We start from the raw sequence: 24300 nt of genomic DNA, 5'->3' as shown, positions 1-24300 counted from the left end.
AGCTACCCTGGAGGCCTGATAGTTTTTAACATAGAATGTCTAACTATTCAAAGACAACGAAGCACCTAAGAAAGAACCAACATCACAAACAGATCAACAAGGGTCCAATATATTGGAACTGACATACAGAGACTTTAAAATAAATGTACTTACTTTGTTTATATTGAAATATTATTGAAAATTCCAGAGGGATAACTGGAAAGTATAAAAAGAGATAGTAGTAGAGGGGCTCCTGGGTGGCTTAGTCAGTTAAGGGTCCGACTTCGGCTCAGGTCATGATCTCATGGTTTGTGAGTTCGAGCCCCACATCCGGCTCTGTGCTGACAGGTCAGAGCCTGGAGCCTGCTTCCGATTCTGTGTCTCCCTCTCCCTCTGCCCCTCCCATGCTAATGCTCTGTCTGTCTCTCTCTCAAAAATAAACAAACATTAAAAAAAAATTAAAAAGAGATAGTATAGTTGAAAAGCCAAATATAAATGACAGAACTGAAAAATACTTGCAAATTTAGAACTCACTGGATTGATTTAAGTCCAGATTATGACAGGGAACTGGGAGAGGAGTCAAAAAGAAACAACAGAGAATAAAGTACTAGAGACAAAAGGCAAACAAAATGGAGAGGTTTTGAAACAAAGGATGAGTCGAAAAGACTGGAAGTGGAATCTCGGAAGATGAGGACATAAATGATTGGGCACGACTGAAACATGTGACTGTACAAATCCAAGAGTGCTGTAAAGCACACGCATGGTAAATACAGAGAAATCACACCTATTCGCCTCACTCTGAAACTGCAAGGCAGGGGCGAGGCCAAACTCTTAATTAAAAGTCTCAGGAAGCCACGTTAAAATGAAAAGACAGGTTACCTTCCAATGAGCAATAATCAGACTCACAAGTGACAATCTCAACAGCAACAACGTGCTCAAGGAGATGAACTGCCATGCCGGAAGGCTCTGGTTTTATACTCAGTGAAAGTATTTTTCGAGAATGAAAATGAAACAGACATTTTCTAATAAATGATACTTGAAGTGATTTGTCACAACAGACCTGCGCTAATGGAAAACTGAAGACTGTTCTTGAAGTAAAATAAAATGATCCCAGATGGGAAACTAGAGATGTAAGACGAAGTGAAAGAGCGAAAGTGTGATGAATATTGTGGCTAAGTCAAAATGAGCAGCGACTGTATGAAAAAGAACGAAGCCTACGGAATTCAAACACACGGTAACAGACGGCATGGGAGTCAAAGGCGGCGGGGGGGGGGGGGGGGACGAGCTCCTAAGAGAAAAGAACTTCAAGCTCTGTGACAAAGTTCTAGAAGCCTGGAGTGAGTACGGACACAGCAGCGACTTCTGAGAGCATCAGGAAGCCTCATGAAGGGCATCTCTCCAGAAGATTAGAGCAATTAGTTCTCGCGGCATTCAGGGACATGTGAGTTGAGTTTTACCAACCAAAGTCAGTTCAGAGGCTTGTTAATATTCCTAATGGAGAAAAACACTGAAAAGCAATCAGAAGACAGCAGCATTCCTGAACAAGAACCTCAGCCCTGAAAAGAAAAGCAAGGATAGAACGTAAGTGGAATTTGAGGTTAGCTCCCATCCCGAGTAAGACCAAGAATCGTCTGGCTAAAGGTTTGAACAGTGCAAGAGACAACATTACTAAACTTCTGTAACATAATAGATGGGCAACAACGTACATTAAAAAACTGTTCAAAAGAAAAAGAACAATAATTATGGGGGAGGGTCTGAATTCACGAGCCAGCTATGGCAGACATAGTGAAAAGTCGCTTTGGAAACAAACTTTGTATTTCTCGGTCCTCTTAAATTTATTGATAAATCATTCCATGGCCTAAGTTAGGACCTATCTTGGAGAATGCTCCACGCACACCAGAGAACATATGTGTTCTGCTGCTGTTGTGTGGAATGTTCTACAGATAGATGTTAGGTCCAGTGGGTTTACTGTGCTGTTCAAGTCTTCGAGGCTGACCTTTTGCCTAGCTGTCCCATCCATTCTGGAAAGTGGGGCACTGAAGTCTCTGACCACACTGCTGAATTGTCTACTTGGTCCTTAAATTTCTGTCCGTTTGCTTCGTGTATTTTGGGACTGTGTTGTGAGGTACATATAGGTTTATGACTGCTATGTCTTCCCAAAGGATTCATTCTTTTGTCATTAGAAAATACCCCTCTATTTTAAGTCTCTAATATAACTACTCGGCTTTTTCATGCTGGCTGTTTACATGATAAGTCTTTTTCTACCGGTTAGTTTCCATCTAGTTGCGACTTTGAATCTAAAGTGTATCTCCGTGTAGGCAGCACATAGTTGGATCTTGTTTTTTTAACCGGTCCGACAATCTCTGCCTCTGATAGGATTATTCAACCAATTCCTGTGTGATGTTTTGGTTGACACTGCCGGGTTCCTGTCTGCCAGTTCACTTTTCGTCTTCTATTCATCTTGTGTCTTTCTTGGTCTTCCACTTCTCCTTTACTGCTTTATTCTATATTAAGATGGTATTTTCTAATACAACATTTTAATTTCTTTAATGATCTCTTTTCAGAACTTTTTTGAGTGGTTCTCTTTGTAGTGATCTAGAACTTAACCTTGCATTCTAACTTATCGGAAGCTAATGCAGATTCTAATACAATATGGAAGCCTTACGACTCTACAGCTCTGTTCTCTTTTGCCGTATTACGGTTGTGCATATCACTTTCACAAATATTACACTCCCACAAAACACTGTAGCCATTACTCCTTCACATAACTTACATCTTTGAAGATGCCACTCAAAGAGGAAACCAAGTATATACTTCCAGATTTGTTCTATTAACCTTATTTACCATTCCGATAAGTACTTCTCCTTACTTCTAAAGAGCACCTCAGAAAAACTGGACTTCTGTGGCTATGCTATAGCCAGGTTAGCAAAGGTAGAAAAGTTAACAACAACCGAGAGGAGGCGTTATGAGTAAGTACATTTTTCATTTTTATAAGTTGTTCTAATGTCTTATGACAGGGCTTGTGCAAAAATAGTGAGCTGGAGAGGCAGGAGATAAAAATCTGACTGTTGTTAACAAGAGAGCTGACACGGAGAATAAAATCAGATACCCGGATGTACTTCTGCAGGTTTAAGAAGGTCACCTGGTAGGAGGCTGACTCAGCCTTCAATACAAATAAGAACTTTTTAAAAGACAGTCAGATTTCCTTGTCTTGAAGGTCATTCAGGTTTGTATCCTGTTGCACTTTCATAAGAAAGATTCCAAAAGCTCTGGCAATTTTTCTAACAAAGTCCTAAACGTAGGACTGGGGTCCGTTTCGTTCTGAGTCTTACTCTCCCTATACTTGAAACCACAAGAAAAATACTGCATGATGATAATTTCTTTGAGCAGTATGTGCTCAAGACAGCTCTATTAAATATTCAGGAATTCTGGAAGCCACACAACCCTGGGCAGCTTTAAAGTCAAGTCTTGGCGGGAGTATTTTCACCACAGGGGCAAATGCTACCAATTGTCCCTTCCCTACCCCAGGGACCAGCACATGACTGGCCCTCAATCGAAAAGAAAAGAAAAAGAAAGAAAGCTTAAATTGAGGCTAACGCTAACCAAGACAAGAAAGTATGAAATCCATTTGATAAACATTTCTACCACGAAGGCTCTCGGGGTTATAGCGTTAAACCTTCAGAAAGGTGAAATCCTCAAATCTTCATTCAGAACATCACAACCTCTCACCAGGTTAACGAAGATATTGTTATCTTACCAAAGTATCCAAGAATAGTTTTAATCTTAGTGCTCAAATAAAATCATAAGAAAGGATTCATTTGCAGTGGCTGTCCGCAGTCTCTATTAAAGGTTAGAGAAGAGCTTTAATTTTTACTCGATATACTTAAGTGAGTTCTGTGGTTCACCGCGGAGACATACAATTAAATTATACAGACAATTTAATATAATGAAAAACTTACTTCAGATACGCAATCTAGGTTATACCAGAAGAAATAAAAAATGTGTAACCACACGTAAAAAATAGGAAGAAAGTAATAGTACGTATTGTTTAAAACTCCTGCCTGTAATGCGAAGGAAGTCACTCTCTTCTCTCCCTCATGCACGTACACACCCACCTTCACCTATTCAGTGACCGTCTGCCAAGTGCCTACTACTCTATGCACTAGGAACTGGGGCAAGTACTGGTGGTGGGGCAGTGGGCAAAAATTAACTGGAGGAATCCCAGCACTCACAGGAGGCAGGGGTGAGTGGGTGAGGGGCAGGGCTTAGCGAGCCGAGGTCTCTCTCATTCGCTGCGTTTTGGAGACTGTCTTCAGGCTAAGAGCCACAGACAGCCATTAAAGGGTTTCATTAAACAGTTTCTGAGTGGCTAACCCCATGCTCGGTGGTGGGCCTCCAGAAATAAACACCCCACAGCAACCCCCTCCTTCCCTGCTCCTGTGCAGTTAGCGCGCTGCACCCCCAATACGATCTGTTCTGCGGTCTGGTGGAGTCTACTTCCCACTAACCATCGGACGACGTGTCGATGCCACTACCTACATTTGTTCTCACTTAAACATTCTTCAGTGCTCTCTGTACCCTTCCTCCCTCATCCACAGAATCTCATTTGCTGCTTCCGAATCTCTTCTTAAAGGAAACAGTTAATTTTGTGCTTGGTGCTCAGGGCAAAACTCTTAAGGCATCGCCACTCACAATTTTATACTCCTCCCATAGGCGGTCCAATCCAGTAAAACACACTCCGAGTCGTGAAACTGACAAAAGGATACCATGTTTGGGTGAAATGGTACTTTGCTATTTCCACAACAGTGTTTAATTTTTTTTTTCTTCTTAATTTAGTTTCCAGAGTTTCTCTCAGTTGTTTAATCCATTTTCAATTTATTCTGCCTCCGCTCGCTTTTATTTTCTATTCTTCCTTTCCTGGGATTCTATTCCTTGGTTTCATGCCCACACTGTCTAGTGCCTTCTCTCATCTGTGTTAACAGAAAAGAACAAGTCTCTCTGTAGGCAATAAGTATCTGAGCTTGCTTCCCTCTTTTTCCTTTTGCCCCACACGTAGATTACAGCAGCCAAGTGGAGAAATGTCTAAATAGATCAGCAGTAACACAGATTATCCTGTTAAGTCACCGTGCGACATTATTTACATAGAAAATACGGAGGCATGTGCATGGGGTCGGTTACCCAAGAAGCAAAGAGTGTAAGTTGAACATAACCTGTTCCCCCCCCCAGCACACACATCATTCTTCCATGAGTCCCCAAGTGAACCAACAGAAAAAGATCCATTCCTTTGTTCTTCACAGTCCTCCGGGACGCGGTCCTCAAAGCCGCTCAAATCCACACGTCGTCATCTGAACCACTTCATCTCTCGTACCAAAAAATGAAGCGGTGGATGTAAATATGTACTCTGTGGACTCTCAAGCAAACACTCTTTGAAATTTTAATCTCCCTGAAATCAGGATTCATTTTCTACTCAATTATAAGAGCACTGTGTCACGATTCAACCGGCAGTGACTTTCCCTTTCTAAATGGTGCATGAAATCAGTGCGCATCTCACCATCAATAGCATCTTGAAGTCAATGGAATATGCCATAAAAATGCAAGAGAATGCAAATCGATGATATCGTGAATCCCATAAAATAAAAATCCTGTTAGCTACTGAAGTTTCTAATTTAATGAATGATTACTCAACAGATAAGTAATCAGTCACAGAATTCGCATTCTGCTAAGAAAGTAGGAAGGATTTTTGCCTGTCGTATTCTACGGGCAACAAAGTGTTGGGTGTTTTTGCATTTAAACACCACGGGTACGGAACGCTGAAAGACATTTATTTTACACTGGTGTACTAAAAAATGCTTTGATTTACCGTTGTGCAAATCATCTTCTATGTGGCTGGCACAGTCTATCTGAACAACAATGATCTCTTAGCACCTGGTGTTTTTAAATCTACAAATATTGACAGGATTGACCTATGGCGCCTTTAGGCCAGACACACTGCCCATATCATTAAAACAATTCTAATCCTTCCATGGTTCAAATTAGCATGGTTTGTTACACTAGGAGAAAACTTCATGAAACCTGAATGTTTAAATCTAAAATTCCAAGTAATAAAATACTAAAAGAAGAGGGCTTCTTTTCCCTAAAAATCAGAAAATCTGTTGCCGTTCTCCCAAGGGAAATTTGTTAGGCATCACTGCCAGGCTACATAAAACCTCATGAATTTTGATTCTACCAATTCAGATTTCAGGATAATTTGGCCAAGAGCTGAGCTAAGGTGATGGGTTCTTTTGAGGGTTAGACTTTTTCTTTCCTATTTACTCCCCAGGGCTACAAAGAATGTCTGAAGCACAATACAAATTTATTGAAAAAAGAATGAACTAACAACCTTACAGGAAAAACATGATGCATTTTTAGGGCATTTATTAAGAACGCCGAATTTATAAGTGTTTTTATTTTTTTTTAAAAAAATTTTTTTTTTTTTCAACGTTTATTTATTTTTGGGACAGAGAGACAGAGCATGAACGGGGGAGGGGCAGAGAGAGAGGGAGACACAGAATTGGAAGCAGGCTCCAGGCTCTGAGCCATCAGCCCAGAGCCTGACGCGGGGCTCGAACTCACGGACCGCGAGATCGTGACCTGGCTGAAGTCGGACGCTTAACCGACTGCGCCACCCAGGCGCCCCAATATAAGTGTTTTTATTGAAAATAAACATCCATTAACAAGCTCGTTTAAACACATTATTTCCTAGCAATTAATTTATAAACTCAAGGACCACAACTTGTCAAGAATATATACTTGACGAGTGTTACTATATACTAAAGTAACAAAACTGCATTCCTTTAAAATACTCTGAAGTTCAGACATCTCAATGAGAAGTACACCAGCCTTTCCTCTGGCTGGGAACTTGCATTTAGTAAACTGTTAATGCCCTTCTAGATTTATTACATTTTGATAAAGCCAACCAGGTTTTGTTTTATTGCACAAACTTTCTCCCAAACTATTTTAAAACCTTTTTATCTTACTTTTATGGCATTAACATTATTCATTTTAATTTAATGAAATGAGTCCAAATTTTCCATAATGCACCTCAATTTTAGTCTCAGGAAGGACTTCACTGTCCCTAACCTAAGAACAAGCCCTTATATTTTCTTAAATATGCTTAGCAGAATTCTTAAGGAAGAGAATGTCATTAGCATTAAAGCACATTATTAATATATAATATTATTCCAAATCAGCCTCATTTTTTAAAGTAGCATATGCTGTACTTAAAAAAAAATGGGAGTATTTTTTGTACTTCTCACAAACTTACTCATCTTATAAGAAGCTTAAAAAAATTAGGAAAGTAGGTGAGCAAAGTCTAGGTTTCTTATGTACACACTAATTAGAATTCCACAACCTAGTTTTCTGCTCATTACTCTGTTAGTCTCACTTCAGAATTACTCTGTCTAGTTTTTCACAGAAACCTAACTTCCCTCAAGCTTCCCCGGATAGCAGGAGGGTAATTCCAGGGCATAAATTATGCCTATGTTAACAAAAATCCTACTTGTCAAGTGATTCCTCGGAGCAAATCTGAAATCACAAAGTTACTTGAGCAGTCAGTATGGATTCCTTACACTGTCTCTTAAACCATACAAACCATATATATATACATATATATGTATATACATGTATGTATATATATACATATATATGTATATATATATGCTTAGGACCTCCTTACTCTCAGATCCATGGTAAAATGGATGATTAACAGAAACTATTTTGTACATACAAAACTTTCTGGTGGCTGGAGTATAAAACTTCAGAGTGATACACCCCAGGTGCTGGAAGGAGATGGCTGGCGTTATGACGGCAATGTCAGGATTTTGCTGTTTGAGACAGAATTAATGTGAAAAATTCCACTGCAAGCTGACCTACGATCTCTACCTTCTTCAGTACCCACTGTCTGAATCCTATTTTTTCCTGCATTATCACAACATTTTTAAAGGAGGTGACTTACACACTATCATAATCTCATCACTCAAAGGGTCATTTAGAATAGGACTCATAGATTCAGCTCTCACCCAGTTAGGACACGAAATAATGTTAGAACAGCACAGTCCAAGACAAGGACTCGAGGGGCGCCTGGGTGGCGCAGTCGGTTAAGCGTCCGACTTCAGCCAGGTCACGATCTCGCGGTCCGGGGGTTCGAGCCCCGCGTCGGGCTCTGGGCTGATGGCTCAGAGCCTGGAGCCTGTTTCCGATTCTGTGTCTCCCTCTCTCTCTGCCCCTCCCCCGTTCATGCTCTGTCTCTCTCTGTCCCAAAAATAAATAAACGTTGGACAAGGACTCGAAGCCTCCTCATTTCACTTCCTGCTTGCATTCTCCTGGGGGTAATGTTATTTGACATCTTTCAACTGCAGCTATTTAATCTTTGTAACCCTAAAGTTTATAAGGCACTGAATTCTAAATTTCTAGCTTAAAATCCAGGAGCGTTTGTGTAGAACATTTCCCGAAAATCTTGAGTTCACAGTGTTCAGATACAGAGAGCAAATTATTTTAGAAATACAAACTGGTTTTAAAAAAACAATTAATATAACATGCAATTAAGTGAGAAATCACTAACAAAAACATAAATAAAATCCCCAAAAATGTGAGGAAAAAAACTGTCAAGAGGGTAAAAGAAGAAAACAGCATAGACATTAATGAAAGCAGTAAATATGAAGTCGTGTACAATTTAACTAAAGCAATAACTTAGAAGGTAATTAATACCCTGAAGTGATTTGAATTAAAAAAAACCAAATGCTTAAAATAAATTAGCCCAGATTCCAACCTAAGAAATTTGATAACAGAGCGAACCCAAAGAAAAAGAGGAAAAAGTATAATAAAAAAGCAAAACTTACTGATAACTTAAAAGGATGCTACAAAAGAGTATGAAGAAAATCAGAAGTTGGTATAATTGGAAGTGAAGCAGACAAGCCTTTTGTAAGACTAATCAAGAGAGAAAAAGCACAAACGAACAAAATTAACAATGAAAAAATCCAGCAGCAATGAAAGAGTAAGAGAATACCACAAATGACTTTTTACCAATAAATGTGAAGACTTAAGAGAATGTATAAATTACAACAATATAACGTACTCTCTGATAGAAGAGAAAAAAGAAAACTTGAGTAGATCCATACTATTAAATATACTGATTTGACACTTAAAAATCTACCCTCAACTCCTCTTGAAAGTCAAAATAGGGGCACCTGGTCGGCTCAGTCAGTTAAGGGTCCAACTTCGGCTCACGTCATGATCTCATGGCTCATGAGTTCGAGACCCATGTCGGGCTCTGTGCTGACAGCTCAGAGCCTGGAGCCTGCTTCAGATTCTGTGTCTCCCTCTCTCTCTCTCTCTCTCTCTCTCTCTCTCTCTCTCTGCCCCTCCCCTGCTTGCGTGCTCTCTCTCTCTCTCTCTCTTAAAAATAAACATAAAAAAAATGTTTTTAAATCAAAGTCAAAATATATCCTACGACCTTCCTATAAAGCTATCATTCCAGTATTAAACAAATACGTCCATAGGAAACAGGAGGATAGTTCTCAGATCACCTCTACTGAGCTACTATAATTGTGAAATAAATCAGGCATGGATAATTAAAAGAAACTAAAACTACAGACCAATATCTTCAATTTGAACCTGGATATAGAATACTTCAACAAATATATATTTTTCAAATTTTATTTATTTATTTTGGAGACAATCTTAAGCAGGCTCTGCACTATCAGCGTGGAGCCCAATGCAGGGCTTAGTACCGTGAAACTTGAGATCACAACCTGACCTGAGACCAAGAGTCCGAAGCTCAATTGACTGAGCCACCCAGGTGCCCCAGAATTTTTCATCAAATATTAACAAATTAAATCTAGCAGTGTATTTAAAAAGATAAAAATCGAGACTAAATTCATTGTATTAAGAGGATGCAAGAGAAGTTTAAACACTAGAATGAGAGAAGGGAGACTATAAGATTAAGCTCTACATATGAAGAAACACCATTTGATGAAAAAAAGATCCACTTATGATTCTTTTAAAAATCTCAGTAGAGATTTACTTAAACAAGAGCACGCGTGGACGTGCGCACACACACACACACACACACACACACACAACAAACAAAAAAAACCCTGACCCTCCCTTCCCCTAAAAAGACTTTAAACATTTTCATGAAATATTAGAAGCATTCCCTTTACAAACAAGAACAAGTTAAGGACGCCAATACTACCATTCTTTTGATTTTACCAGAGCCTACTGGGTAAAACAATAAAACTAAATAAAGGAACAATAATTTAAAAAGGTGGAAACAAAACTTGCATTACTGCTAGCATCAGACTGTTTACAAGAAAATCTAAAGCACCTGCAAACAAATTTTTGGAATGAATGATTCAGCCAAGTGGCTGGATACAAGATGAATATACAAAAAATATACTGCATTTCTATTTGCCAACAAGAGCTAAAAAACAATTTCACATATATACACACACAATCAATGTAATCAGTAAAAAAATAAAGTTTCAAGAAATAAATTCAATAAAATAAGTACAAGATCCATATGGAAGAAACTATAAGACAAAGAAAACACAAGTATCAAAAATATATTATTTTTGGAGATAGAAAGCCTGAAAATTGTGACAATCGTCAGTTTGCCCCAAATTCAATGCAATCCCAAACAAAGTCCCAACAAGTTATTTTAAAAGCTGATTCTAAAATTTAAATGGATGAGCAAAAAACTAGAAATAGTCAAAACACTTTAGGAATTTTCCCTGCTGTGTATTGAAACATGTAGTGATAGTAATTAACACATTGTAATATTAACTCACAGATTAACAGAAGAGAACAGAGAGCCAAGAAACAAACCCATACCTATCAAGAAAATTAAGATGAAAAAGAGTAAAAGGAGAATCAATGTAATAAATACTCTGGGACAAATAGTTATCCATTTGGGGTAAAAAAAGAAAGAAAGTGGAACCCAAACTCACACTGTATTTTTTTTTTAAATAAACTTCAGATGTATTTTTTTATCTGAATGTGAAAGGTTTTTTTTTTTGTTTTTTTGTTTTGTTTGTTTTGTTTAGAAGAAAACAGAGAAAAAACATGTAAGACCTTGTGGGAGGGAAGAATTTAAGGCAAGCAAATATATTTAAAAATCTCCAGAAATACAACAACAAAAAATACTAATCATAAATGAAAAAGCTTAATAGTTGATGATATTAAAACCAAGAACTTCTGTGTACCAAAAGGTACTTTATTTATTTAGTCATTTTTAAAAATTTTTAAATGCTTATTTATTTTTGAGAGAGAGAGAGAGAGACAGAGACAGAGACAGAGCACAAGCAGGAGAGGGGGAGAAAGAGGGAGACCCAGAATCTGAAGCAGGCTCCAGGCTCTGAGCCGTCAGTACTGAGCCTGACGCGGGGCACGAACCCATGGACTGCGAGATCATGACCCGGGCCGAAGTCGGACACCCAACCAACTGAGCCACCCAGGCGCCCCCCCAAAAAGTACTTTAAAGAAAGTAAAAAAGTAAGCCCAGAACTAAAGCACATAACATGAATAAAGAGCTGTTATCCAAAATATATTTAAAAAAAAGAAGATGTTTAAAATGCATAAAAGATACAAGTAAGCATTTCAAGAAAGTGGTATACAAGTGAAGACATGTTTAACATTATTACTAATTGGGGAAAAATAAATCCAGAGCAGAACAAAATACTATTTTTTACCCATCCAACTGGAAAAAATAAAAACAATGACAATACAAGTACTGGATAGCACAAAATGAATTCTTAGACACTGATGGAGGAAATGTAAAATTTCCAAAAAACTCTGGAAAACCATCTCGCATCATCTTATGAAGCTGAACATCTACGCTCCCTGTGTATGTCCCGGAAAACTCACACATGTGCACTAGGCTATGAGAGTATTCGGAGCTGCGCTGTTTGTGACAGCAAAAAGGGAGAAATAACTGAAATCCATCAACAAGAGAATGGAGGTACATATTGCGTCATGTAATAAAATATTGTTACAGCAATGGGAAGAAACAGCTACTTTCAACAACATGCATACATTTTAGAAACAAGGTTGAGTGAAAAAGCTGTTAAAATTAGGGAACATAATTTTATTTTTAAAGCTCAAACTCAAGCAAAGCTAAAAAGTATACTGTTTGAGAATATGTAATTATTTTCATGAAGCATTAACATGATGAACACAAAGTTGAGGACGGTAAATACCTCTAAAGAGCAGAGGGAAATACTGACGAGCATGCAGGTTGATGCAACGGTATTGACGATGCGCCACTTTTCACACTGGGTGGTGGAATGAAAGATCACCATGTTGTTTTTATGCTTTATAGCACATTACATACAGGGGCACCTGGGTGGCTCAGTCGGTTAAGCGTCCGACTTTGGCTCAGGTCATGATCTCACGGTTCATGAGTTCGAGCCCCGTGTCAGGCTCTGTGCTGACAGCTCGGAGCCTGGAGCTTGCTTCGGATTCTGTGTCTCCCTCACTCTCTGCCCCTCCCCCTCTCGTGCTCTGTGTCTCTCTCTCTCTCAAAAATAAACGTTAAAAGACAAAAATTTGTAATACATTACATATATTAATTTACATATGTCAAATATTGTAGGGTAAAAATTTAAAACAAAGTATTAAAATTAAAGCTTATACAAAAGATAGACTATGAAAGCTCTCCTGAAAAACCGATCTATTTATTTCTTCCTAGTTTATACATTTTCCATTCCCACATCCGTGACATTCACTATTTTATTTAAATCCCATGTGGGGCGCCTGGGTGGCTCAGTCGGTTGAGCGTCCGACTTCGGCTCAGGTCACGATCTCACAGTCCGTGAGTTCGAGCCCCGCGTCGGGCTCTGTGCTGGCAGCTCGGAGCCTGGAGCCTGTTTCACATTCTGTGTCTCCCTCTCTCTGACCTGACCCTCCCCTGTTCATGCTCTGTCTCTCCCTGTCTCAAAAATAAATAAAACGTTAAAAAAAAAATAAATCCCATGCAATAATTTTAAGAGTAGTGTCAAATATGATGGATGTTAAGAACAAGTAAAGAGCACTGTAAGGAAGAATATAATGACATTATGGAGAATTACGTGAATGTTACATGTTACGTTTATCCCCAAACTGATTAAAATTAAAATAAATCAAAGTCATCTAATTTTCATTCATGTATTCTTTCTGGCTAGAAAGAGTAAAAGAAACACATTAACATAATTTAGTGCCCTTCTTTATTTTATTGGTGCGTAATGGGCAAAGTCACTTTTTTTGCCACCCTATTACACTAAACAGATTAATCTTTTCTTAAAATGTTAGAAAACAATAAAGATCTATCAATAACCGAGGTGTTTTTTCTTTTTTTGTGGGTTTTTTAAGGGCTTGCCATTAATGCTAGATTCAAATTAGTTACTTGTACTAATGGTTAAAAAAAAAAAAAAGAAGGAAAGGAGAAAGAACAATAAATAAATTGAACAATTACAGTATCTTCAATGGAGAAAAAAACCTTAGAACCACAGCATTATAGAACAATAGCTATATATAGAAGAAAAAAGTCAAACTTTCAGGGGGAAAAAGCAAAGCCTGTTGAAAAAATAGTGAAATTAAAATAAAATTAAAAAAAAAAAAAAAGGGGCGCCTGGGTGGCTCAGTCGGTTAAGCGTCTGACTTCAGCTCAGGTCATGATCTTGCGGTCCATGAGTTCGAGCCCCGAGTCAGGCTCTGGGCTGATGGCTCAGAGCCTGGAGCCTGCTTCCGATTCTGTGTCTCCCTCTCTCTCTGCCCCTCCCCCATTCATGCTCTGTCTCTGTCTGTCTCAAAAATAAATAAAAACATTAAAAAATTTTTAAAAAAAGAAAAAAAGAAAAAATAGTGAAAAAGTGATCTGCCCTAGATGAATCATCCTAATAAAAATAACAACAAATTTTTACAGCATATTATCCAAAGGAAGAAATGAATTTCCTTTAATCAGCAGCTCGGCCAGCAAAGATTTGAGAAATCTCAATACTTTTATTACTGAAAGATTTTTATCTCATATTGTTGAAGACAAAATGATATTATTCCTTAATTATACTTGAGAGAAAAACTATTTCATTTAAACAAAAATTTTTTTTAAATGTTTACTTACTTGGGGGGGGGAGGTGTGAGCAGGGGAAGGGCAGAGAAAGGGAGACACAGAATCTGAAGCAGGATCCAGGCTCTGAGCTGTCAGCACAGAACCCGATGCAGGGCTCGAACTCACAGACCGTGAGATCATGACAAGAGCTGAAGTTGGGCGCCTAACCGACTGAGACACCCAGGCGCCCCAAAAACTACTTCATTTTTAATTTGCCCCGAATGTGTGCGTAAAAATGAAAGCCAAGTAGTAATTCTAGGCAGCGAACCGCACAGAACAATGCTCACTTGGTATTCATCCTCGGTCTTAAATAAGTGTAGCCTGCCAAGTGTAGCCCACTGGATTATTCTGAAACTCATTATCCAATTTCTTTTTCTAGAACCTTTGTTCGCTTCCTCCTTCCTATATAGGCATTTAGTTCACTGTTCTTAAAATTCTTTGCCACGGGAGTAAGAAAGAAGGAAATGCAAAACAAGCACACATTTATTTTTCTCCTTGCAGCAGCTCTAAACCATTACTGGATGTAAAGCATCTCTTACAGCCTGTGTGTCTTAACATGCTTTATGTCTACAGCAATGAGGGAAGGGACCTTTAGTCAACCTTGGAAAGGGACAGCATGGCTATAGTGATTTCTCTGCTCTTTCTAGGCTTTTCTGCAAGAATATCATTAAAGGATCCTGTTTGTTATGCGAGAAGAAGAACATGGAGAGACACTTCAAGGTGGCTGCACATCACAACGTAACTATTCAGACCAACGCCACAGCATCTTGGAGGTTCACAGGTTGGTCCAAGGGATGGAAAACCTGAACAGCCAGAAATATTTCTACTAAAGGTACTTAGCTAAGAACCTAAATCGATTTAAAAAAAAAAGAAAATAGACTTTCCGTTGGATTCATATATAGCTAAATTACTGTCAAAATATTCCACTATAATTAGAAAATATAATAAGGACAAAGAAATAATAAGTCATGAAATATAAATGCTATAATGGGAGCTTTAATTATATCCTTTTAATCGATTTTACTCATTAACATACAGTGTTGGGAGACGATCCACCTGTCTTCCCCTCTCCACAGACTATTTAATATTGAATGTATTTTTCATATTATCTGGAAAAACGAACACTAGGTTTTCTACCATGAAAACCAATTTTTGCCTTTAAATTTTTTATACAAAATTACAACCATTGTAATTAATAAAAACCATAAAGCCATATAAAGGAAAGTTAAACTTCCTCAAACCCTTCCTTCCACCTTTGTAAACGTATTTGTGTGAAATGTGTATAAATATGTAGGCGTGTATGCCTTTGAAATTTGATGAAACTTATAAACTGAGATATTTTACAAGCTACCGTGCAATTTCGTTTTCCTCATTCATCCATAAACCACCGTCAATTGAAAGAATTAACGTTTCTTGAAAAGATGCATAATATATCCCAAAATACAATGTATTAAACTGATTCAACCATTCTTCCCCCTGACTAGCATTCATATAATTTTATCTATCTTGGGCTTTCGTCATTAGAAAAAAATACTGCATCACAAGAACATACAGAGATAGGCACATACATGTTGAAACACAGGCATCACATTGGTACTTTTATTGCTGCTATGGGACAGTCTCATAAATAGGACTTTCGAAAGAGCTGCAATGATCTCTCATAATCCTACCAGCAATATCTTAATTTGTAGAAACAGTTACAGAATAGCTACAGAAGTAGCTAAAGCACTTCAGGAAGTAAAGTCCATATACTTTCAGGTATCAATCAGTCTAAGGTGATTTCTAATTCCGTGATATGTTTTCACTGATAGATTTAGTAAGGCTGCAATTATAGGGATCTGAATAGGAATCTCTGTTAAGAATACAGAATACATTGGGGTTGACTTTAATTTACCTTTTTTTGACACTTCTGCCCCATTAAGCTCTTTTTGTGCTTCTTCAATTTTATCTAAGAAAAACAAAGAGATTTTACAAATCAATGCATCATATACAAATAAGAATGCAGTAAGACAAACACACTACTTATACAAGGAGCCTCATACATAGTAATCAATATTTATTGAATTACTTATGAAATAAATATGTGTAAACTGTTAAAGTAATGACATATTCCCTTATTTTAAAACTGAATATACAATTTCAATCACATTTTTGTCACAAGGACCAGTTGCAATCAATGAATGTTTCCATAATGCAAATAATTAGTGCGTTTTAAATACTGAACGATAATTAACACATGTTTAGGTGCCTAATAAATACCTAAAAATAAAGCTTTCCTTATAAAGACACATGAATGCCCAGCAGTGATTTTATTAGAGAGATGTACCAAATGCCTGCTAGCTTAGAAACAAGTCTAAACGAAGTCCATGGATGGCCTAAAACCTATGCCAAACATGGAAGAAGGAAAAGGAAGAACCGGGCAAGAAATGAAAGGAGAAGCAGAAGAATAGTGGAATACCCGTCCCTCTTGCCAACGCTTGGTACCAGGATAGTTACGTATGAAGTGTGTGGGTAGCCGACTGCAACAGAGAGCCACTCTATCAGAGTAATGACTCTAGAACTGTTACACGTGAGCCAGTTCTGAACGATCAGGTGTAACCCACAAGCAATAAAGGTGTAACCCACAAGTAATAATTACCAAGGCGCGGGGAGGGCTGCCCCAGGAGCGGACAGGAGAGGGTGATGAGCGTGGGCCCAGAGGCTGCAGTTGTTAGAGCTGAGGCTCGGAGCACAAGTGGATTTTGTAAAAAAGCGTGTGTTCTCCTTTGGTTAACAATTAATGTAAGGGCGCCTGGGTGGCTCAGTCGGTTAAGTGTCAGACTTCGGCTCAGATCGGAGTTCGAGAGTCAAGCCCCATTTCCAGTTCAGCGCTGACAGCGCAAAGCTCGCTTGGCATTTTTCTCTCTCCCTCTCCCTCTGCCCCTCTCCCACATGCGTGCGTTCCCTCTCTCTCAAAAGTAAACATTAAAAAAAAAAAAACAACAATTACTTTAAATTGTATAAGGATGTACTTATTTGATGATGAAGACAATAATTCCAGCTTTAATACGGGGGCCTAAGTACTCGTTATAATGGTAGAAGTTACAAAATTCCCAGGTACTTTCTTGCACTGAAAAGAATACAGTACCAATAATTACATAATATTTTAGTTAATGCATGGAAGTATCATTTAACAATTTTCAAAATATTGGTACTTCAGCCATTTACGCCCTCTGGCGTCTACCGCCAGTTTCCAAAATGGTCTCCAGTGCGAGGCCTACCGCCACTGGCCACGCAAGATCAACTTCCAAAATGTATCCTTTTCCAAACAAATAAAAGACACGGATCCCCACCACAGGGGCCCTCTGAACCACCTGCTTCTTCTCCCATTAACCTTGAGGAAGAAGCCAGAAAATTCAGAGAACCTTTCATTTTCTGATCAAACTTCTTTTAATCACAGGTTGATTCACCCGGTCGGCAAAATAAAAGCGGAGGGGGAGCAGCAGGAAAAACGGAGTCGAGCTAGCTTGAAGTATTAGACACTGTCAGCACTGGTCAAAAATAAACTTTCATCCTGATAAGTGTATCCCCACAGCAATGTCCTATTTGTTTGCTAATTATCAGATCCAGCATGAGATCTACAAGTAGAGGTAACCTAGAGAAATATTACAATTTTTCTTATTCACAAATTTTAGTTATTTCTCATGAAATGACAAGCGAACTGGAAACGGTCCTAAAAAAAGAAAAGAAAACAAAACAAAACGAAAAGCAAAACACCTCTTATTAAATGTAGAAAGTGGACCCTGAATCAGCAGTAACTTTATTTCAAAAAGAAAACTACCAAGTGCATGGATGAAATCTGTGTTAACATAAGTAACAAAAGGACAAGGGCCGCTTTTTATAAAAGTAAAATATATGAAGTATGCTGTATACTTTAAAATGTAAAGAAACAAACCATGAATTTAAATACACAGTCCTTGAGAAACATAAAAAGGAAAAAACACTCTCATTTCTATGCCAGCAGTCCCTCCAAACTTAAGAACCATAAATATATACATACATATTATATATATTCTGGTAGTAATGACTGCGTTTAAGAGTTTACGCACACATAATTTGGCATTATATAATAAAACACCTTTTTTTATTAACAGAAGTGATTGTGGCTCAAAGCAACAAAAACTCATGATTTAACACATATTTAAGAATAACTGCTATTCAGTACACTGAGGTTTGGCCACCTTCTGCTTGCACTGGTAACATAACAAATTCTTAAAAAAATGACCTCAATTTACATGTGATCACAAAATACTGGTCTTTGTTGTTGAATTTTCAATTAAGTTGCCTTTTTCTCTTGATAATAACTATGCATAAATCAGCAGATTTAGGACATCTACTTTGGTAGGTATAAGTATCTACTTAAATTCTTTTACCGAAAGCCCCAGTGCAATAGGTAAATACAATTTTCATTTAGAGAGCTTGTAATAGTCAGTATTAAAAGCCTTTGCTTCAATTTTTAGACAAAGTCCTGTTTATATTTAACCTATGCTTTAGGATTTTTCAGGTCAAATATGTTTCAGAGACACTCCAAAATCACAGAGAAAGGACTCATACATTGTCTGCTCTTAATTGGTTCATACAAGGCAACTCACTGATTTTTAAAGCACTATTTATCATTTTTTCACTATGACTCAGAGCAATAAATGTGGTTTTAAATTTCAACCAATTACACATGTGTACACAGAATTCAGAAACAAACTTACCCACACTCCATCTTCCATCTTTTCCTATTAAAAATGAATAATGCTCCCTTGCCCAGCCAGCTACATTGATTTTACAACCCACTGCTGGATTCAGAACCTGATATAAAAAGAAGTTCCCTACGCATCTTTTTTACTTTTTATTTTTTTCCCCTTTTCCCTTTACCAAGGGTAACACTTCCCAGCAGTAATACACGATCTCACTTGTAAGCCTTGATTTGGGGGCCTGGGGGTGTTACTTAGAATGGGATCTCAGATTCGGAGACACCTTCCATCATGCCCTCCATGGCACTGTTATCTGAGGTAACAATCTCACAAAGAAATACACATCGAGGAATAAACTGTAGTTTCTCTGTTGCTGTTGTTTAAGAATAAAAATAGATATGTAAGCAAAATGGACATTCACACCATGTCGGTCAGTCTAAAGTGAGTAATGCATTCTTACTGTAATGAGTTTTTAGCGTATTTAAGATGTAATTCTAATTAGTTCAATTTTTACTAAATGTATTTGGAGGAGCTGTCACCTGGTAAAGACTCCAGCAACATGAATGGATCCATAATTTTTTCTACAATCCAGAGGGGCCCATGGCTGAGCAAGTAACAGGCCAGGAGAAGGGAGAAGCTACTAATCATGTAAGTCGTATTTTGGTTCTGCAACTGTTGAAAATTTACAACTTCTTACAGATTTCCTTCCCCAATAAGGCACAGAAATTGTGAATGGTAAAGATTATGAACAATTTTGTACAATGCCTCACATATTTAAAAACTTTTGTACACGCAAACCATGTAAAAATATTTTATTTCCATCATCCATAAATAATTAAAGGGAAAACATCTCTTTATTTGTGAAAGATAATCTGAAACCATGGAGAAAAAAAAAAAAAAAACAAAACACCCCAAAACAAAAAACAAAACCAAAACCAAATCCCAGAGCCCTTAAGAAACAACCTTTCTTGGGGCACCTGGGTGGCTCGGTTGGTTACGCGTCCCACTTTGGCTCAGGTCATGATCTCACAGTTTGTGAGTTTGAGCCCCATGTTGGGCTCTGTGCTTACAGCTCAGAGCCTGGAGCCTGCTTCAGACTCTATGTCTCCCTCTCTCTGCACTCCTCCACCGTTCACACTCTGTCTCTCTCAAAAATAAATTAGCATTAAAAAAAAAAGTTAAGAAAAAAAAAGAAACAACCTTTCTTGGGGCACCTGGGTGGCTCAGTTGGTTACGCGTCCCACTTTGGCTCAGGTCATGATCTCACAGTTCTTGGGACTGAGCCCTGTGTCATAGCACAGAGACTGCTTAGGATTCTCGCTCGCTCTCTCTGGCGCGCGCTCTCTCTCTCTCTCTCTTTCTCTGCCCCTCATCTGCTCACTCACTCTCTCTCTCAAAATAAATAAATAAACTTTAGGGAAAAAAAAAAAGAAAATAACCTTTCTTTTAGGGCTCTGGGGAGAAGACTGAATAATTCAAACAAATCACAACAGTAAAGCAATCCTCCTGGTAGGTTTCTGCTCTTGACCATTTCCACCCCGTGGTGAAGTGGGGTGGGGGTGGGGCTCCCTGAACACCACCCCTCAAGAGCCTCAGGATGCAGGGCATCCCAGCTTCGGGGACCAACACACAAAGTTGTTAGGATTTGATTCCACAAAAGCTGTGTTTTCACTGTGGTGAACATCCACCCCGTGTCAGGAACAACAGGAGGGGCTGAAGATGGGAGAACAAGCCAAACCAAACAGACAGGCTTTCCTGGAGGGGCTTACAGATGATCATACCCTTTAAACAATCCCTTGACTCTCAATTTGAAGGTAAATATAAAGCCCGGGTTCCGCTGTGTGGCCAACTCACAAGGTCCTCCTCCGCCTCACCCCCAGCCCCACTGCTGTTTTCTTTCCAGCTTCAGCCGCCCCCTCGGGGCGTCAGCTCCCACCCCATCCCTTCTCTTAACACCCTCATTCACAGTCTGTCACTCCCTGCTCTGTGCCACCACCAGACCTTGCATGCGGAACCCTGTCTCTCTGCGGTGACCTGTCTCATGATCATTAGTAATCATGACGATACGACGGCCCTGCATGATTTACTGATTGGAGAAATGCTGGCAATAACCTGCCAGGCTGCAGAGAAGCGCTGGTGCATTCTGAGAAAGAGAAAAAGGGATCCAGGCACACAAACTTACAACCAGCATTGGGTGGTGTCACTGAAGAACCCAGCATCATATCCTCTTTAACGTTACAGATGATTTCGACATTTGGGAAGCTGTATGCCTACCGTGAAAAACACTTGAGTAAACTCTTTCTTACTCCATGCGATCAAGAACAAATGATCTCTACCTTCATTTTACTAGCTCATCCTTCTCTGCCACTTTTCGGATCTGTACCTAATAACCCCGGCTCTAACACCACAGACTCTGCCTCTTTCCTTGGCCCTAAAAGCACAAAGCAGAAAAGCTAATAGTAGAATCGTATGAAGTAGATCCTAATGAACTGTAAAAGGCACCTCTATTTACTGAAAGAGAAGCCATCTGATTGAAAAAGGATCACCATATGCGACTGTACTATTTTTACTACTAAATAAGCATAACTCCTACGTCCCCTCGTTACCCGTCAGCACAAGCTCCCTTACTCTTACTGTTAACTGCTACAGCTATTTCAGTAAGACTAAATATAGACAATGATGTAATGTTAAAAACGCATCTAATACCCATACATGCTTTTAATTTTTTTTAATGTTTATTTATTTTGAGAGAGAGAGAGAGAGAGAGAGAGAGAGAGAGAGAGAGAGAGAGAGAGAGAGGGCAAGTGCCAGGGAAGGGCAGAGAGACAGGGACAGAGAATCCCAAGCAGGCTCCATGCTGTCAGTGCAGAGCCTGATGCTGGGCTCGATCTCATGACCTGAGCTGAAATCAGGAGTCTGACTGAGCCACCCAGGTGTCCCCAATACATGCTCTTTTAAATGATACTTGTCCCTGGTGTTCACTACTAAATCAGCTAAGTAAGCCCACATTTGTAAGTCACACATTTTAACCTGTAGTTACACATCTTTGTGCCTCTGGACCTGTGTCTTTCAGGAAGAGGACACTGTGCAATAATGCTGAAAATGATTATCCAGACCAGTAATATTTCAAATTGGAAAATACCACCTGAAGTATACAGGGAAAAAAATACAAGACTCAACTCTGTGCTAATGAATTTGAAAATTGTGATTGATTAGTAAAAGGTTCCAGAGAGCATGAAATTACTCAACTTGATCCAGGAATAACCACGGATGAAACGAAGAAAGTTACCAGAGGACGACAAAGAACTACCTTGTTTAAAGGTTCCAGGCCCAGATGCTTTTGTTATCAAATTCTTTCCAATTCTGAAAAGTAAAGCATTTCCTAAAAAGTTTCAGAGCACAGGATAACACAAAAGCTGTTCTAAGTCATTTTATAAAGCTGATATGGCCCTGACATCAACGTGACCAAAGGGGAAGAAAAATCAGCACCACAGACAAGTTCCATATATGAATATGTATTTAACAATCTATATCAAGGGGTTCCTGGGTGGCTCAGTCAGTTAAGCATCCGACTTCAGCTCAGGTCATGATCTTACAGTCCATGAGTTTGAGCCCCACATCAGGCTCTATGCTGACAGTTCAGAGCCTGGAGCCTGCTTCATATTCTATGTCTCCCTCTCTCTCTGTCCCTCCCCTACTTGTGCTCTGTCAAAATAATAAAAAAACATTAAAAAAAAAATCCTTGGAACAGAACAGTGAACCCAGAAATGGACCCACAGATGTATGGCCGGCTAATCTTTGACAAAGCAGGAAAGAATATCCAATGGAATAAAGACAGTCTCTTCAGCAAACGGTGTTGGGAAAACTGGACAGCAACATGCAGAAGAATGAACCTGGGCCACTTTCTTACACCAGACACAAAAATAAACTCAAAATGGATAACAGAACTAAATGTAAGACAGGAAGCCATCAAAATTCTAGAGGAGAAAGCAAGTAATAACCACTTTGACCCCGGCCGCAGCAATTTCTTACTCAACACGTCTCTGGAGGCAAGGGAAACGAACGCAGAAAGAACTATTGGGACCTCGTCAAGATAAAAAGCTTCTGCACAGCGAAGGAGACAATCAGCAAAACTAAAAGGCAACCAGCAGAATGGAAGAAGATATTTACAAATGATATATCAGATAAAGGGGCAGTATCCAAAATCTATAAAGAACTTATCAAACTCAACAGCCAAAAAAACAAATAATCCAGTGAAGAAATGGGCAAAAGACGTGAATAGGCTCTCTTCTAAAGAAGACATCCAGATGGCTAACACATGAAAAAATGCTCAACATCACTCATCATCAGGAAGATACAAGTCAAAACCCCACTGAGGTACCACCTCACACCACTGAGAATAGCTAAAAGTAACAAGTCAGGCAACAACAGATGTTGGCGAGGATGCGGAGAAAGAGGATCTCTTTTGCACCGCTGGTGGGAATGCAAGCTGGTGCAGCCACTCTGGAAAACAGTATGGAGGCTCATCAAAAAATTAAAAACAGAACTACCCTACGACCCCGCGATTGCACTACGAGGCATTTATCCAAGGGATCCAGGTGTGCTGTTTCGAAGGGACACATGCACCCCCATGTTTAGAACAGCGCTATCGACAATAGCCAAAGTAGGGAAAGAGCCCAAATGTCCATCGATGGATGAATGGATAAAGAAGATGTGGTGTATATATATATATATATATATATATATATATATATATATATACACAATGGAGTATTACTCAGCGATCAAAAAGAATGAAATCTTGCCATGTGCAACTCTATGGATGGAACTAGAGGGTATTATACTAAGCAAAACTAGTCTGTCAGAGAAAGACAAAGATCATATGACTTCACTCATATGTCAAATTTAAGATACAAAACAGATGAATATATGGGAAGGGAAGCAAAAGCAATATAAAAACAGGGAGGGGACAAAATATAAGAGACTCTTAAATACAGAGAACAAACTGAAGGTTGCTGGAGGGGTAGTGGGTGGGGGGATGGGCTAAATGGACAAGGGGCTTAAGAAGGACACTTGTTGGGATGAGCCCTGGGTGTTACACAAAGGGGATGAATCACTGGATTCTACTCCTGAAATCATTGTTATGCTGTATGCTAACTAACTTGGATGTAAATGAAAAAATAAAAATAATAATTTAAAAAATAACAATCTATACCATGAAGTACAGGGACGCCTGGCTGGCTCAGTGGAGCATATGATTCTTGATCTTGGGGTCGTGAGTTTGAGCCCCACGCTGGGGCATAGAGATCACTTAAGAAAACTTAAAAAAAATTAATTTTTTTAAAAGAAGTATATTCAAAGTTTGGAAAGCCACACCCAAGTAGGGTGTGAAATAAGTATGCAAAGATATTTCAGTATTAGGAAGGATATTGTTGTAACATAACTGCAGCAGGACAATGGAGGAGGAAAAAGGTAACA

At 38.8% G+C, this 24300-nt stretch overlaps 1 protein-coding gene across 6 annotated transcripts in view; it reads right to left on the bottom strand.

The window, feature by feature from the left end:
- The window catches only part of HIVEP1 (HIVEP zinc finger 1), a 147955-nt gene that overhangs the window by 54856 nt on the left and 68799 nt on the right, over positions 1-24300 (bottom strand). For all 6 annotated transcript variants that reach the window (XM_047103126.1, XM_047103131.1, XM_047103129.1 and 3 more), the window contains exon 3: positions 15993-16046. In XM_047103126.1, the coding sequence (XP_046959082.1) occupies positions 15993-16046 (54 nt within the window). The remainder of the gene's footprint in view (positions 1-15992; positions 16047-24300) is intronic.

The sequence above is a fragment of the Lynx rufus genome, unplaced genomic scaffold (assembly GCF_022079265.1).
Source record: "Lynx rufus isolate CCGP_SWC_20201006 ecotype Redwood Valley unplaced genomic scaffold, mLynRuf1.p SCAF_6, whole genome shotgun sequence".
Lineage (NCBI taxonomy): Eukaryota > Metazoa > Chordata > Mammalia > Carnivora > Felidae > Lynx > Lynx rufus.
This window is presented reverse-complemented; position numbering and strand designations above follow the sequence as displayed.